Source organism: Aythya ferina (genome assembly GCF_964211825.1).
Source record: "Aythya ferina genome assembly, chromosome: 8".
Classification (NCBI taxonomy): domain Eukaryota; kingdom Metazoa; phylum Chordata; class Aves; order Anseriformes; family Anatidae; genus Aythya; species Aythya ferina.
In genome coordinates this window covers 13608203-13622910 of record NC_140304.1, presented here as the reverse complement: position 1 = coordinate 13622910, position 14708 = coordinate 13608203, and the positions used below count along the sequence as shown (strand labels likewise).

At 40.7% G+C, this 14708-nt stretch overlaps 1 protein-coding gene across 2 annotated transcripts in view; it reads right to left on the bottom strand.

Moving 5' to 3' along the window:
* Positions 1 to 14708, bottom strand: part of COP1 (COP1 E3 ubiquitin ligase) — a 125218-nt gene that overhangs the window by 86871 nt on the left and 23639 nt on the right. For both annotated transcript variants that reach the window (XM_084526917.1, XM_084526918.1), the window contains exons 8-11: positions 13267 to 13343; positions 8181 to 8238; positions 4016 to 4130; positions 384 to 519 (exon numbers count right to left, since the gene is read on the bottom strand). In XM_084526917.1, the coding sequence (XP_084383043.1) occupies positions 384 to 519; positions 4016 to 4130; positions 8181 to 8238; positions 13267 to 13343 (386 nt within the window). The remainder of the gene's footprint in view (positions 1 to 383; positions 520 to 4015; positions 4131 to 8180; positions 8239 to 13266; positions 13344 to 14708) is intronic.

Sequence of the window (14708 nt, the reverse complement as noted above, 5' to 3'; positions counted from 1 at the left end):
CGGATTCATCATTACCAATTCCAAAAAAAAAAAAAGTGTTTCTTAAAATCCTAGACTTGTATCACTTATAATGCAACCATACTAACATGAAGAGCACTGAGCCCACAACAGGCTTCATGTCTTCCCAGAAAGGCTGCAGATGCTCATGAGCATCTCAAAGGTTCTGCACTTGGTCTTGAATACAAACTGGAAGAAAATAGTACTGTGGTACTCAAGTGCCTTCACAGATCAATGATAACCATACATCTGCCAAACTATTTCAGGAAGCCACAGTCAAGTGTTGTACATGTACAGACCATAACTTGTTTAATACAAGTCATTAATTTGGCCTCAGCTGCCTGTATTGCCATGAAACGTGCTGTTAGAGGCACAGTATTTCTTACCTGGAGACTATGCTGGAGCCATTGTAGAGGTCACTAGCATAGGACAGCGTTGCCAGGGGGCGGACAGAATTGTAGCGTGTGAACTTGGATAGACACTCCTGAAACTCATCCAGCTGGCTTGTGGTTCTGCTGTCATCTAGGGAGGGGTACCAGAGTTGGGGAGGATGAAGAATAATAAGGTGAATAAACACAGCAGCAAACAATCATCAAAATGCATATCTTCATGTGACACCACATCTGCCTGTTATTTGGGAAGGATTCTTGGTCAAAAACAGGTTTTATTTCCCACCTCTAGCATTCCCTGAAGGCAGCAGGATTTTCAGAGTGTAAATTAAGTCTTTCCAGTGAACCTACTGCATTGAGAATCCGCCTAGTGATCACAAATACAGCTTTCCTGGTAGATGAGCTCACTTATTTTAGTCAAATTCAAAGCCCGTAGGCCACGAAGATTATTAACAGAAAATCCTTAAGCACATCAACATGCAGCGTAAAGAATATGTCTAGCATTCAATGGAAGTGAAAATATATTCCCTTTCCCCTGAATTGTACTTCAGTTACAATATGCCTACATTTGGTGTCAATTACATTCCAAATACTTCTAGCAGAAAATATTTCTCTTGTTACTCCAAAAGCAACAGAGCTAGGGGAGAGCTGTTTCATGGCTGGAGAAGGGAGACAAGCATGAAACCAGAAGACTCCCTGAGCTGTAAGCTTTGTGGAATTATGACCTTCAGCAGACAAGGTGAAATTGAGCCAGCTTGAATAATGATGATAAACATTCTGTGGAAAATGGAAGTTTGCTACAAAAGTTAAAACTAAATTGCAGTATAGATAACTAAAAATTATTCCCTGCAACCTCAAGTCCTAACTTTCCTCAGTATGAATGGAATTTTGTTTAAACCGTTTTAAAATTTGGAATTTCCTAAATAAGGAAAAATTCCTAGCTTACAGCAATGCCCTGTGGACAAGCCAGCTTTCCTGAAAGTGATCATGCATCTGCAGTCAAACACCAGACAGAGCCCTCAGGCTTTGCAACTACCCCCAGAATTTGCAGCAGTTCCCCCTTTCTTCCTCTAACGCTACACTTCTGTTGTCTTTTTGCACGATAGTGTAAGAGACCAAGCTGAGAGCAGTGATCACTAACACACAGCACCTCAGTTTACAGGCAGGCCAGCATGCAAGTCACAGCACTGCACACCTCGCCTTCTGTTAGACTACTGCAGCAGCACAGTGCACACATCTCTTGTGCCTCTGAAGTCACGAATTCATGCTCTAGTTATCCTTATCAGTTCCTTATCAATAGCATAAGGAAGTGACAAAGCTCAACTCCCTAGAAGTCTTTGGAAATAGTGGGGTGAAAAGAAAAACAAGGTTTCAATGGTAAAATTCAACTATGATTTCTGGTGGGAAAACAGAATAATCACTTTCTGCACCTTGGTAATTCCCTGCCATCAGAAATAATTATACTGCTCCACAGTCATAAGGCATTTTGAAGTCTCCCTCACACACTGTTTAATGTTTGATTGTATAAAGGAACAGGGGAGGCCAGTAATTAGCATGTTTAAGGGTCCTGGCTGTGGGTACATTACCCATGTCAGATGGATCAAAATAGGCAAAATGAACAAAGTACTGCTCTAAATTAAATCATCTGCACCTGACCGCTACAGGAAACAGCTTGAGAAGTATGTAAACATCAGTCAGTATTTTTCAAAGACTCCTTCCTCCTCCTTTGACACTTTAATAGGCGCAAATAGCTGCTACTCTTCCATTTCCCATATTTTGAGATCAAGCACTCAGTCCTCCTATAATTTATTCTGTATCTATGCCTGGAAAACCAAGTGTTATTTCTCAAGACATTTTCCCTGTCAAAGTGCAAGGCCATTTCATAATTACAGTTATATTACTTCTCCACTCCTTAGTAGAAGGCTCTCAGGCATCTCCTGCAAAAACATATATCTTGCAAAAAGCATATAGCCACATTAAATCCTATTTAAAATGTGTCAAAAAGCAGGAATGACTCCGAATAGAAGAAAACCTAATTAAGTATTACAGGTTATCCCTTATTTAGGGAAAAACTCACACTTGCAAATCCTCCACTCTTGGTGCAGCTGACACACAAATAAAACAGTTTCATCGCATTCATATTTATAGTTCCAATTATGAAGAAGGATGCCTTCCACAAGGGAATGCCGGGAAAAGTCCCATTTGTTATCCTCTGTTAATAAAGGTATTATTTTAACATGAACACAGTTACGCATCACCCAGATAACACTGTATGAAAGCATCTCAGTGTGATCTGTGAAGTGCTGTAGTCTGCAAAGCATTGCTAGCACTTCAGTGCAGACAGGCTGGTCATACACAAGCAGCTTCTCCAATCTTCCAGCTCCTGAAGCACTCTCCCAGTGTGTCACACTCTGTTAAAGTTATGCTGCTGTGCACAACAAGACCTGAGCCAGGCACCACCCTGAAATAGATATGCCCAGGTCTTTCACCCAAGTATGAGCTCCCCTAAAATGTCTGGTAGCCTTTAAAAATAAAGGCTATTTTTTAAAAAAAAAATGAAAAAAGAAATAAGACCTTGATGATTTTGAAGTGGATAAGACTCAAACTAAATCCACAGAGGAGAACAGCAGGAATTTCTGCCCTGGCTTGCTTGCTGATACGTCCTCTGGAGGTTGATCCTTGCCTTCCAAGGTTATGAGGGAAGATATTCTGCCGCAGCAACCTCTGCCTGGTTCCCTCTTAAGCCTCTGAGGTTTCTCTCATCCCTGGTGGCTCCCCACTCATTCTTGCGCTCTGCCCTTCTTTGTATAAGCTGAGGCTCAGAGCCTGGTGTGGCAGATCTCTTGCGTGCCACAGCTCATCATACAGAACTTCCCCCCAAAGCTTGCTTCTTCCCCAGGGGAGCCAGAGAACAACCCTCCTCTCCCTCAAGAGGCATTCATTTGACCCATTCATTTCTGAGGAGAATCTTCTTATGTAATTAAGAACCATCCATCCTCTATGTAACAATTACTCTAGCTGCTGTCACACTGTTACTCAATTATGAATGAGGCAATCTAGGCAACTGTGAAAACAGCTTCTAATTCTACAAAACAAGTATTAAATCTAAGGTGTGCCCCATGGGATAATGACATGCCTGCACACTCAGCTTGTATGCTTCAAGCCATTTTTTAACCAAGACTCATGATCTAGACAACATGCAAGTGTCATATTGCCTGTTAAATATGTAAGCATTTATCAACTTGTTTTTACTTCTGCAGTACTTTGGTAGTAACGTTTTAACTGCTGCATTTATACCACACCTAGTAGAAAGGCTACCCAGGCACTGTTTTCAAGCATTCACATCTTCAGGACAAGCATCGGTGAAGTTGTTTGTTACACATTATGCCCTTTCACAGTACAGCATTACAGCACAATATACAACTCCCTCCTAAATGATGGAATCATTTTATAAGCTTAAAAACCTCAAAGATCAGTCAAAAACCTAGGTGGGATTATTTGAGTTATACACAAATATGCAGAGCAAAATTCCCAGGCAGGGAAAAGGTAAAGGCTGCTCTCTCTTTTCTGCAGACTAGGACTGTAGAAGTTAACTAATGTCAGGAGCTGAACACTGAGCAAGAACTCACCTGAGACACGTGTCATCCTTGTGGAAAAATAGCACTGCTCTAGGTCCTCAAAGTGAGCCGTGAGCCGCTTCCGTCGTGAGGCTAGCGTGCTGTTATACCAGGGCTGCTTTTTGGTCTGAATGGAGGAGAGAACCTTCTTCAGAAAAGTAAAGCCAGGCCCGGGTTCTATTTCAGTAGATTTTAATAAATTGCAAACAGTTTATAGATTATATCTGGCTAGTTAAAAAGTTTACAGTGACAATAAATCTCTTATTACTATCAACAGTTATGCTTAGAGTCTCAAGTTGTCAAGTTACAGGGTGCATACAAGCAGCTGCTTTTCGACAGTACTTGTTTTCTGAATCTTTGCAAATTCAGCTTCATACACAGAATAGCAGCAACCCCCGGAGCTTCCAGTTCTCACACCACATGGACTTGGGCATTCTTGCTAGAGCTCTGAAAAACTGCTTGAAAAGAGGGGTTGTTTATTTTAAGGAGGTAGTTACTAAATTATTTCTTTTAAAGTAACTCAGTAACTATAAAATAAGCAAATGAAGCAGAGATACACTAAGACACCATCAAGTTCAAAGGTTAGTTGAAAAGAAGTCCTTGGAAATATAAAAGTCATTTCCCAATCTACGTAAGCAGCAGTAGTGAGAGACAGAAGCAAGGGACTGAAACTGCATCCACCACCTCTCCCCCAAGAAGAACCAGAAAACCAAGTACTTGCTGTAATCACTAGTGAAAGGAACAAATTCCTCTATTACAGGAGAGGCATGAAGAGCACCTTGCTTTTAGTTAAAGTCTCACACATCACACTTGCTCAAAGCTAATGAGGAAACGCTAGAAGATCCAAGAACCATCAAGCTCCATAACGAAGGCTTCCTAGTGAGCACCCCGAACATGCACAGGGGCTGTAGTGCCACTCACCAGCACTAACAAAACCCATCCAGCACACACCAGGAAGGACTTAACTCCCCCTCAATCCATGCAGGAGAACAGGCTGCATGCATTACAACCATCCAGAAAGCTACCAAGGATTAACTAAGTTTATAACCTAGTCTGAAGTTCTTACAGCTGTATGAACAGTATCTTAACTTATAAGGAGGAAAGCAAACCCCAAGCCACAAGATCTCCAAGTGTCAGCTCCTGTGCGAGGCCCCCAGCTATGTGCTGGCATCATGACTCACAACCACACGCTGACTGTGCCTCTGCTCAACAGCTTCTTTCTTCTTGCAAGCAGCTCCAATCTCAAAACACAGCTCCAACGCTGGGAAGTACTTCTACCTCAACACCTTTTAACTGCAATTTTCTAAAGCTTCAACAGCTTTAAGAGAGCTTTAATGGAACACTCTTATGGCATCTCTCTTAATTTGGAGCACCAGCCTGCGAGGGCTCCAGCCTCTCTCGGCACACCAGAAGCACGAAGGGCTCAAAACAACTCCAAGTGCTGAGCAGCAAGCACTTCAGTCTTGTTAAGACAAACTGCCTGCAACGTGATGAGTGATATAACCCAAGCCTAAATCTGCTAGATGGGTCGGTACACACCGAGGTAGCCCCTGTGTTTTGAAGCAGCTTGCCTGCCATTTCACACAGCTGCTTGGTCTCCAGAGGAAAATCCCCCTGGAGCAGGTCTCCAGTGATCCAGCTGTCCTGGGAACCCATCTGCATTAAGCCATCTTGACATGATGCTCAGCAGCTAAGGATTTTAAGCAACTCTTTTTTTTTTTTTCTTTTTAAAACCAAACCATGTGATGAGCTTCTAAGCAAACAAGTCTGCTTCACAGCTACTTGTTAAGCAATGCCAGGAAACAGGAGTGAAGAAATAATGGGAAATAAGAGAAAACTGCTCACTGTGTTATGGAAACTAAGAAACCTGTTATGGTTGTTCCAGCTGAGAACATTAGTTAAGATTACTCTTATCAAGAGTTATTCTTCTGCCTGAACTCCAGTAGGCACCCCAAGGAGTCCTCTTAAACAGAAAGAGCTTCATAGCTGTATACAAGCTCCTGATTGCCAGCAAAAACGAGAGGTACTGCAACTAAATACTACCTGCAGGATTCCCCAGGACCTATGCAACTTGTCCACTGTTTATTTAAAATTGTCCTGTAGCTCAGTGATATATAAATTCTTCTTTAAGAACACATTTGCAAGCAATGCCAAGAGTCATCATATCAGGAAAGCACAATATGCTGTCCATTCCAGCATGGCTGTGTACTGCAGCTGTACTGAATCTAAGATTTCTGGTGTGACTGACAGTTTAAAGTACACAATTGAATTTACATTCTTAGAACTGTTTTTACTGTAAATAACTTTTCGCTGTAAACTCTTGTTGAAATGAGACTACCTTTGAATGAAAGGCTTAAGAGTTCTCTCTCAACTCCCGATCCAAACATACATTAAAGTTTGATTAGCAAATTTGCACTGGAGAATACAGTCTTTGCACTGTCAAGGACAAAAAATCGCATTTGAGGACAAAAAATTACTCTCACAAATAAGACTGTCACAGGAATGACTAGAAAATCTAGGTTGTTTGTTCTGTGCAGTACAGCTATGCCATTTCTTTCCACTTCAAAGGAAAAATTAAAGCACCGAGGCAAGTAGTGCCAGCGGAGAACAAACACACACTATAACATATCAGTCCCGAACATAAAACCCCCACCGAGAATTTACATGCCCTTTAGAGCATGGTGGAGCTGCAATCCTTCATTCAAGCAAAAACCTCACAGACCACAGTATCAGGAACTACAAACTTCCTTCCACAGGCTAACATAGGAAAGTTTCTCATGACCAATTAGTTACACAGCTGCAAAAAGCCCCAGATTCAGGTCTATCAGTTACTGTCAGACAGGATCCAGCAGCACTTGCACCTGTTAATTTGCTAGTTGCTTAATACTTGTGTGCCCACCAAGAGAGCACCAGAGACATGAGTTTGCATGTAACCAGCAACCAGCCTAAATAAGAACTTCTCTATAACCAAACCCCTTTTGAAGCAGTGAGCTGGATACCAGTGTGATCTTCACAGCTCAGCTGATCCACCCCCAAGTGACAGCACTGCCATGGGTTTGGAGCTAGGCCACGCAGGTCGAACCGAGTTTAGAGGCTGCCTGCCAAACTGCTTCATTATGTGCTCAACTTCTTGCCCTTTGCAATATGAAGTCTTAGTACAGTTTGTAAGGCCCTAACAATGACAGACTACAAGACAACTGTATGTTTGGAGAACAACTGTTCCTGTATTAGAAGTCAGATTTGATCCAAAACTATTTAGGTCAATGCAAAAGGTGAGGAATTTACATCCCTTCCAAAATACTGCTGACTTGAAGAGATGGAGAGCAAAATGTGTCCCCCCTGCCTTGGTAGAGTCACCTTTGGGAATTAAGTCACAATCTAAATACACTAGATTAATTTTCTTTGTCTGCATTACTATGAACATTCATTATCATGAACAGTCATTTCTGAGGCTAAAATCATAGAATGTCTCGGGTTGGAAGGGACCTCAAGGATCACCCAGTTCCAACCCCACCCCCTGCCATAGGCAGGGACACCACCCACTAGATCAGGTTGCCCAGGGCCTCATCTAACCTGGACTTGAACACCTCCAGGGATGGGGCATCCACAGCCTCTCAGGGCAACCTGTGCCAGTGCCTCACCTCCCTCTGAGTGAAGAATTTCCTCCTAACCTCAAATTTAAGTCTCCGTACTTTTAGGTTATAAACCATTCCCCCTTGTCGTTATCTGATGGACTAAAGAGTTTCTCTCCTTCCCGCCCCCCCCTTTTTTTTTTTTTTTTTTTTTAAATGTAAGACCCCTTAAAGGACTGAAAGGTTGCAATAAGGTCTCCTTGTAGCCTTCTCCTATAGGATGAGCAGCCCCAGATCTCTCAGCCTCTCTTTGTAGGAGAGGTGCTCCAGCCCCTTGAGCATCTTTGTGCCCTCCTCTGGACCCACTCTAACAGCCCCACATCCTTCTGGTGCTGGGGACCCCAGACCTGGACATAGCACTGCAGGTGGGGCATCACCAGGGCAGAGCAGAGGGGGACAATCCCCTGCAGTTTGCCCTCATAACCAGTTAAAGCAAGAGGCCAGTTCACTGGCACCCTGAATTGTGTTATGTTTTTCTTAATCTCTCCCCAACCTCCACATCTGCTACTCCTTTCCCCTGTGTGCAGACACATGTATTACCTTACCTGAGAACTGCCACTGAAGCCTGGAGGCTGGCTGTACTCCGTGGAGTCAATAATACTACTGCAAAACCAAAAGAAATAGTCTGCTTAAATCACTGTACAATCATCCTTTATCATTTCCAACCCATTTTTCTCTCCCATCCTCTTACATCCTGTAGAACCACTTGCCTTTGAAATCCATTTTACAGACAGGGAGCACAAGGTTGTTTTTTGTTTGGGGGGCTGGGAGGGATGTAGGTTTTCTTGTTGTGTTTTTTTTTTTTTTTTTTTTAAATACAGGATGTCTACAACAGAATGCTGATCATCTTTGTATATACAAGAAATTTGTTTACTGTCACACACAATTAAGTGTAGCGCAATCTAATAATTTTTAATTAGAATGTGAAGTCATCTTCTGTACAAAATATGCAGGGTAGGACATTCTGAAAATAACATGCCACCAATGGATTTCGCTTCCTTTGAAAAAAGGGAAATTTAATGCTGTGACATTTGAAACAGCACCATGAACAAGAAGATAGAGGAACCAACTTAAGGAAGACAAGTGTTCACGGCATTTCTGAATCAATACAGGATACCAGCAACAAAACATAGAATTAAACCCAATACCGACAGCCAGGATTATTACTGGAAACCGCTACCATGCATAATCAGTATTTATGACACAGCATACCTTAAATCGCTGTTTTCAAAAACATATGCTAACTCCAGGAATTCAACTTCCAAAGAATGCAAAAGCATCTGATACAGTCAGAAAACAGGTGGTTCAGTATTCTTATACACATGGGCAAAATATTTAGCCATCAGAATGCAACACCAGAGCCAGATTAAAACTTACTAAAAAATTTAAAATACAGGTTAACATAAAAGAATACTGTTTTAATAGTTACAGAGAACACATTGTAAATATCATCATGGCTTGTTTCTGGAAATCTTTATTCTGTAACTCATTTCTGCTATGTCACTTGGCTTGGACAGAAAAGAAGCTATGCTCATTATTCTCAGTTTTACTTATACGGTAACCCTGGATTTAAGCACTGCTTGGGAAAATTGAAGGTTTCTTTAAAAAGCTGCCAGAACATTCGTTTGTCCTGGTTTTGTACAAGACAGTTGTGCCTCTTGATGTTTATGTAATAGCTGCCAGAACTGATGCGTACACTTGACATCCTTGGTCATAAAACAAGTGGTCTGGCTGAAATGCCAGTCAGGGTACCTGCAAATCTAGAAGGATGAAATAGTGGTACTAGTGCTTAAATATTTCTCTGAATGTTTTAAAGCTCCCCTGGAGGTAGAAGGAAGTAGAAACAGATGATGAGAGATGATTTTAAAGTATCGCTAGTGGCTAACTAGCGAGATGAGATTGATTGGAGTTCTGTTACAAGCAAGACAAAAGCTACAAACAAAGAAAATCTAAGGGATAAAAATCATTATCTGCTGCTAGCTATTGCAGGGAGAAAGCAGCAGAGCTTTTTCAAGCACGGTCAGGGACAATGAACTTTAAATTAGAATGTGGCCACAAGAAATAATGAAACACGTACAGCAGATCCTGCCAGGAACAGCATGAGTAAGACACTTGGCTGGAAAGCAATGAAAAAGTACTCCACTCCGAGACAGGTATAGTGGCAATTAACAGCAAAACACAGAGACTTAGAGCGTCTAGTCTCGTTCTGCTGCAGGTTGTCTGGTGATGTAGAGCCTTCAAGAGTGCAGACGTCATTTCCCTAACCAGAATACAAATTCAAAGTCATTTCTGTGCAGAGCCTGTAGCAGAGTTAGCTGGCAAAAGCTTGTATGTTTTCCTTTTAAAAAACAGGAAGCAAATAATCAGAAAAATGCAAGTTTCCTCTAAGCTCTTCTTAAGAAGCTGCAGCAGTAGGCTCAGTTAAGAGATCCAGCTACACTAAAATGACACATTTTAAAATCTGGAACAAGAAGAACAGCAACGCAGCAACCTGTGGTCTCTAAATCACATTTGTTATGGTCTTATGCATGTGAAGAGTAATTAGAACAAATGGAGGGGAAGGAGATCAGGATTTTGATAACTGACCCTGAGTTACCAGGCAACTAATTTTTAGATCAGAATCTTTCCTGAGAAATGCCTATTAGAGTGATCGTTTGTTATTGCTAGTACTACCTGAACAGCTAGTCACAGAAGTTGCTTACTTGTATCTCTTGTTTGCACCATTTACTGATAGCAAAAATAGCACATACGCCTGTTCAGAAAAACCCTACCCAGAACTATTTGTTCTTTTCCCTATTCTTCCCATCTTGTTCTCTATTAGTATACAAACCCAGCAATCTGCAATCCTGTAAACAAGTGCCATGCTATTACCCAATTGAATATTTCATCATACCCTGAACAAGCATAAAGGGGAAAATGTTTGTTTCTTGAAGCAGAGAGTGTATTGAACACGACAGCATTCGCTTTTTTGCTAAGGGACTTAAAAAGGAAGATGGGTGGGAGGCACTGTAGTTTCACATTTTCAATCTGTTTGGGATAGGAAACAAAGCTATTAAAGATGAAAAGACACAGAATTAATGGAGCAAGCTTGTAATTCGGAGGAAGCAGATGAATAAGGGCAAGTCACCAGAGACCAGATAAAACTTGGAATTCCAGAGAACTATATTCTTGAGCTTTAAATTCAAAGGCTAAAGAAACTATTTTTTAGATCTCAGCTTGGATCCTTGGCCTTGTGCTATTTATGACACAAAATAGTAAATTTATATGACTATTTAATTTCAGTGTATTAAGCATGTTAACAAGTTATATTCTTTATTAAATATACATACTATTTTAATTCTGTTAAAATATTAAACTTGCAGATACTTAAACTTCTAACTGAAGTTAAATGAAGGAAGTGAAGCTATCTCAGAAACATTTGTATTTCATTCTTACTGATTCACAGCATCAATAAATGCACTTTGAAGATTAAATATATCAGTTAACATAGAACTGGAAAAACCAGCAGATTAAAGCTCCTATCAGTTGTTCTGCACTATTCTTTCCAATAAGGAGTAACAGTTAATTCATGAGATACTCTCCAGAACTTTTATTTAATGATGAAAAGAGAATGAATTTCAAGGGGTAGAAGTTTCCGGAATCAGAGGTTGGGTAATTTAAGCCAATTCAATTACTTGAAATACATAAAAACAACTTCTGAATAGGACAGGGATAGAAGCTGCAACAGCCAGGCAAAAAGTGATACCTGTTCAAACACCACCTTCACCTACTATTTTCTTTGCACACTCAGAACTACCTCTAACGCAGCAGTGTCAGTAAGAAATAGAAAAGCAGGTCTTACACTGAGAGAGAAGGCAACTCCAAACACTACAGAAAAACCCTAAACACTTCGTTTTACCACACTCTTGGTATTGTTTTGTAACAGGGGAAAACAACCTACAAAGGTTCAAGACCCAACCAAGATGGAACTGGACAAACATAATAAGACCTGGCAAAAACACAAACTCATGGTCTCTGCACCTGCCATAATCTGATCCACACCATCTCCCAGCAGACCTTAGCTGAAGCTCCCTGAAATATTCGAGACATTATCTTGCATCTTCCAAAGGAAGAACTGAAAACAACTGACCCTAGCACACAAAATAAGCAGGCATGAAGAAATAGTAAGAACTCTCAGTAGACTGAAACCAGTATAGGTCACACGCAGCAGATTTGTGAACTCTTTCACAAAGAGTCCTGGGCTTAAAATATTTTCTCAGGTGTCAACAGGTTTCAACAGAAAGTTCTTTGGGAGCTTGTTTGTTAACTTGCCCCAAGTAACACACATCTACTCATAAATACAATCTTCCTAGAAAAAAGGTTTCTAGGCCTGAAGCCATTCAACATAGAAGTAACAAGTCCAGCCCAACCCATGCCTAAGTTTTCCTCAAGTAGCAGTAACTTGAAACAAACCACAAGCAAAACTGTTTAATAGCCAATAACCGGTGAACTGGTAGAACCTGACAAAAATCTCATCTTCACAAAACTGCTGCTTAGCAGAACAGCAGTAACCCACATGAAGATGCACCTGCATCCAAAAATTGGGCAAACAGCAGAGTAACAAACACTGCTCCCATCCATCTTGGCCATATTCCCATCCCTTCCCTCAGGGCCAACTAGAATTTCCTAGAAATGAGAGATACTTGTCTCTATATCCAGAAACAGCATCTCAGTAAAAGCCCCAGCTACTACTGCTACGCTCCATAACAAAGCACTATACCGAAATGTGTCCAGGAGAGGAAATCTGATCGTATCTTTCTCACTTCTGTACTACCAGGTTTAGAACCCCTAGTTGTAGAAAAGGTACTGAGAAAATTTTATAACAAAGTCAACCACAAAGAACTCCACTATTAGGAAAATACACTTGGGAGAAGTAGTAGAGATGATCATTTAATAACATAACTTGGCCCTGTAAAATCTGAGCTTTCCTACAGCCAAAAAATAGGGCTATGAAGAAGTGGAACACTACAAACCCTGGCACGTGCAACTTGGACATAAGAAGCATCTGCAATTTTGTCATCAAGAAACCAGACTATGCAATATTTCAGACAAAAATCCACATTGAAAGTATGTTATTAGAAATATATTTCATTAAATCAAATCAGACATTAAAACATGCATACTCTTGATTCTGTTTAAATCTGATTCTGTGAGCCTATACCTTTAGCCACTCATGCTGAGTGGAAAAGCTATAGGACAACAGTATCATACAAAATTTAGACTTTTCATATGCGAAGCAAAACTGCATAGTGTTCAGGAAAGGTAGTATGTATTTAATAGTAACATTTCATACCATAGCAAAGGCCTAGAATTCAAGTTAACTAATCCATTCTACATTTAAAATTATCAGCTTTCCACAGTATCTGGGTAAGAGATGTGTTTTTTCATCCAACTATAGTCTCAGATGGTGTTTGCTTTCTTTGCTTTCACTGCTTTCTTCTACTAGAGTTTGTATCAATCAAAAACAGAACATACTGTATGGTACTCAAAGTCTAGTTTTGCTTGTGTTTTGTGCATTGCATGGAAAAGACTAACAAGCATAGTGCAATATGTACAGTCCCAAATCCACATTCCGAGTTGCAAGGTCCATACCTGTGCGAAGGTGAAGGAGCTTCGAACTGTGGCACTGTACTGTCCTCACTGACTGGGGAATACAAGCCACTCATTTCCTGAAACAGAAAGCCACATTACAGCAAAGCTGACAATACATGAATACATGAACGTTTCAATATATGGTATTTACAGAGGTGTTTTTTTCCCCTCCAAGCAAATAACCAACTGTATCTGCACTTCTTCAGCTTCCACCTAGAAGTCGTTACACTTTTCCTTTCAGTTTTGCTCCAATTGTGTTTATGAAACTCCACAGTGATTCCCCCCCTGCCCCAAAAGAGCAGTTATGAAGCTTATACTCAAAAAGAAAAAAAATGATTCAGTTAACATCAATGGCCTCTAACCCAGTACCTCTCAAACACAGCAGAACAAGCAAGCTCTAACCACACTTCTGACATAGATGCAAGCTTTTATCTATAGCCTTCACAGCTATAAAGTCATGTTGGATGTGGATCAGGGCAAGAACGGCCAAAAGAAGGCAAAGCAAAGGTGGCATCGTGCCTTAGACTTGAAAGAGGATATATCAACCTTCTGTGGGACAGATGCACAACAGAAACTTTGCACATGAACTTGGCTTTGTCACTTGAAGGCTAAATCACTGCAGTGCACCCAGTAGGAGATTCTATCTTTAACCCATTTGAGAAATGAAAGCTATGAAGGATGCTGCAGCTCATTAGGTAGGGGGGCAAGGTGTTCCAGGACAACATTACTGGAGCTTTTTAAATTCCCACTAGGTGCCCATTAGTTGCTAGGTAGAAAGTAAGATATTTGTGACAAAAGACATCCCAGACTTCAGAGGTCAGCCGTAAGGTCACTGTCACACACTGGATGCATATTCCAGCTGCCGTCCACTGAAGGGCTTGATTAAAGAGCAGAAAAGCAGGGAGCTAGATATTCTTCAAGGAATCCAACAGCTTTGGGAATAGCTTCTCCTAAATCTGAAGGCCTATTTTACCAGTCTAACAAGCAAATTTATATTTATTTCCCAAGAATGGGAAGATTCAGGAAAGCCAGCTTGTTACCTACCAAGCTATAATTTGTGCAGCTATCATCTGAAGGGAAGTTCTGGCGGTTGTCAGTTTTATTTATATTTTGATTATTCATCAGCATTTATATGAATTGTAAGTAAATGAAGAAATCTAATAGGCTTTTGGGCAGTGCATGGAAGCTGGCAGTGAAGCAGCAGACATGCAAATTGATTTCCAAGAAGCTCTAAGGGAACTCTGTTTTTGAGAGGTGGCCAAATTTGATGCATTCGTGAAAATTGCCTATTTCACAATCAAAACACTATAATGATTACAGGAAAGGACCAAACAGAAACCTGAAGAACTAAATAAGTACAGAAAGATTACGCTGATGGGTTTACAAATACTTAAAGAATAATTCTTAAAGTCTAAAGAGATCCCTACCAAAATTAGAAGAAT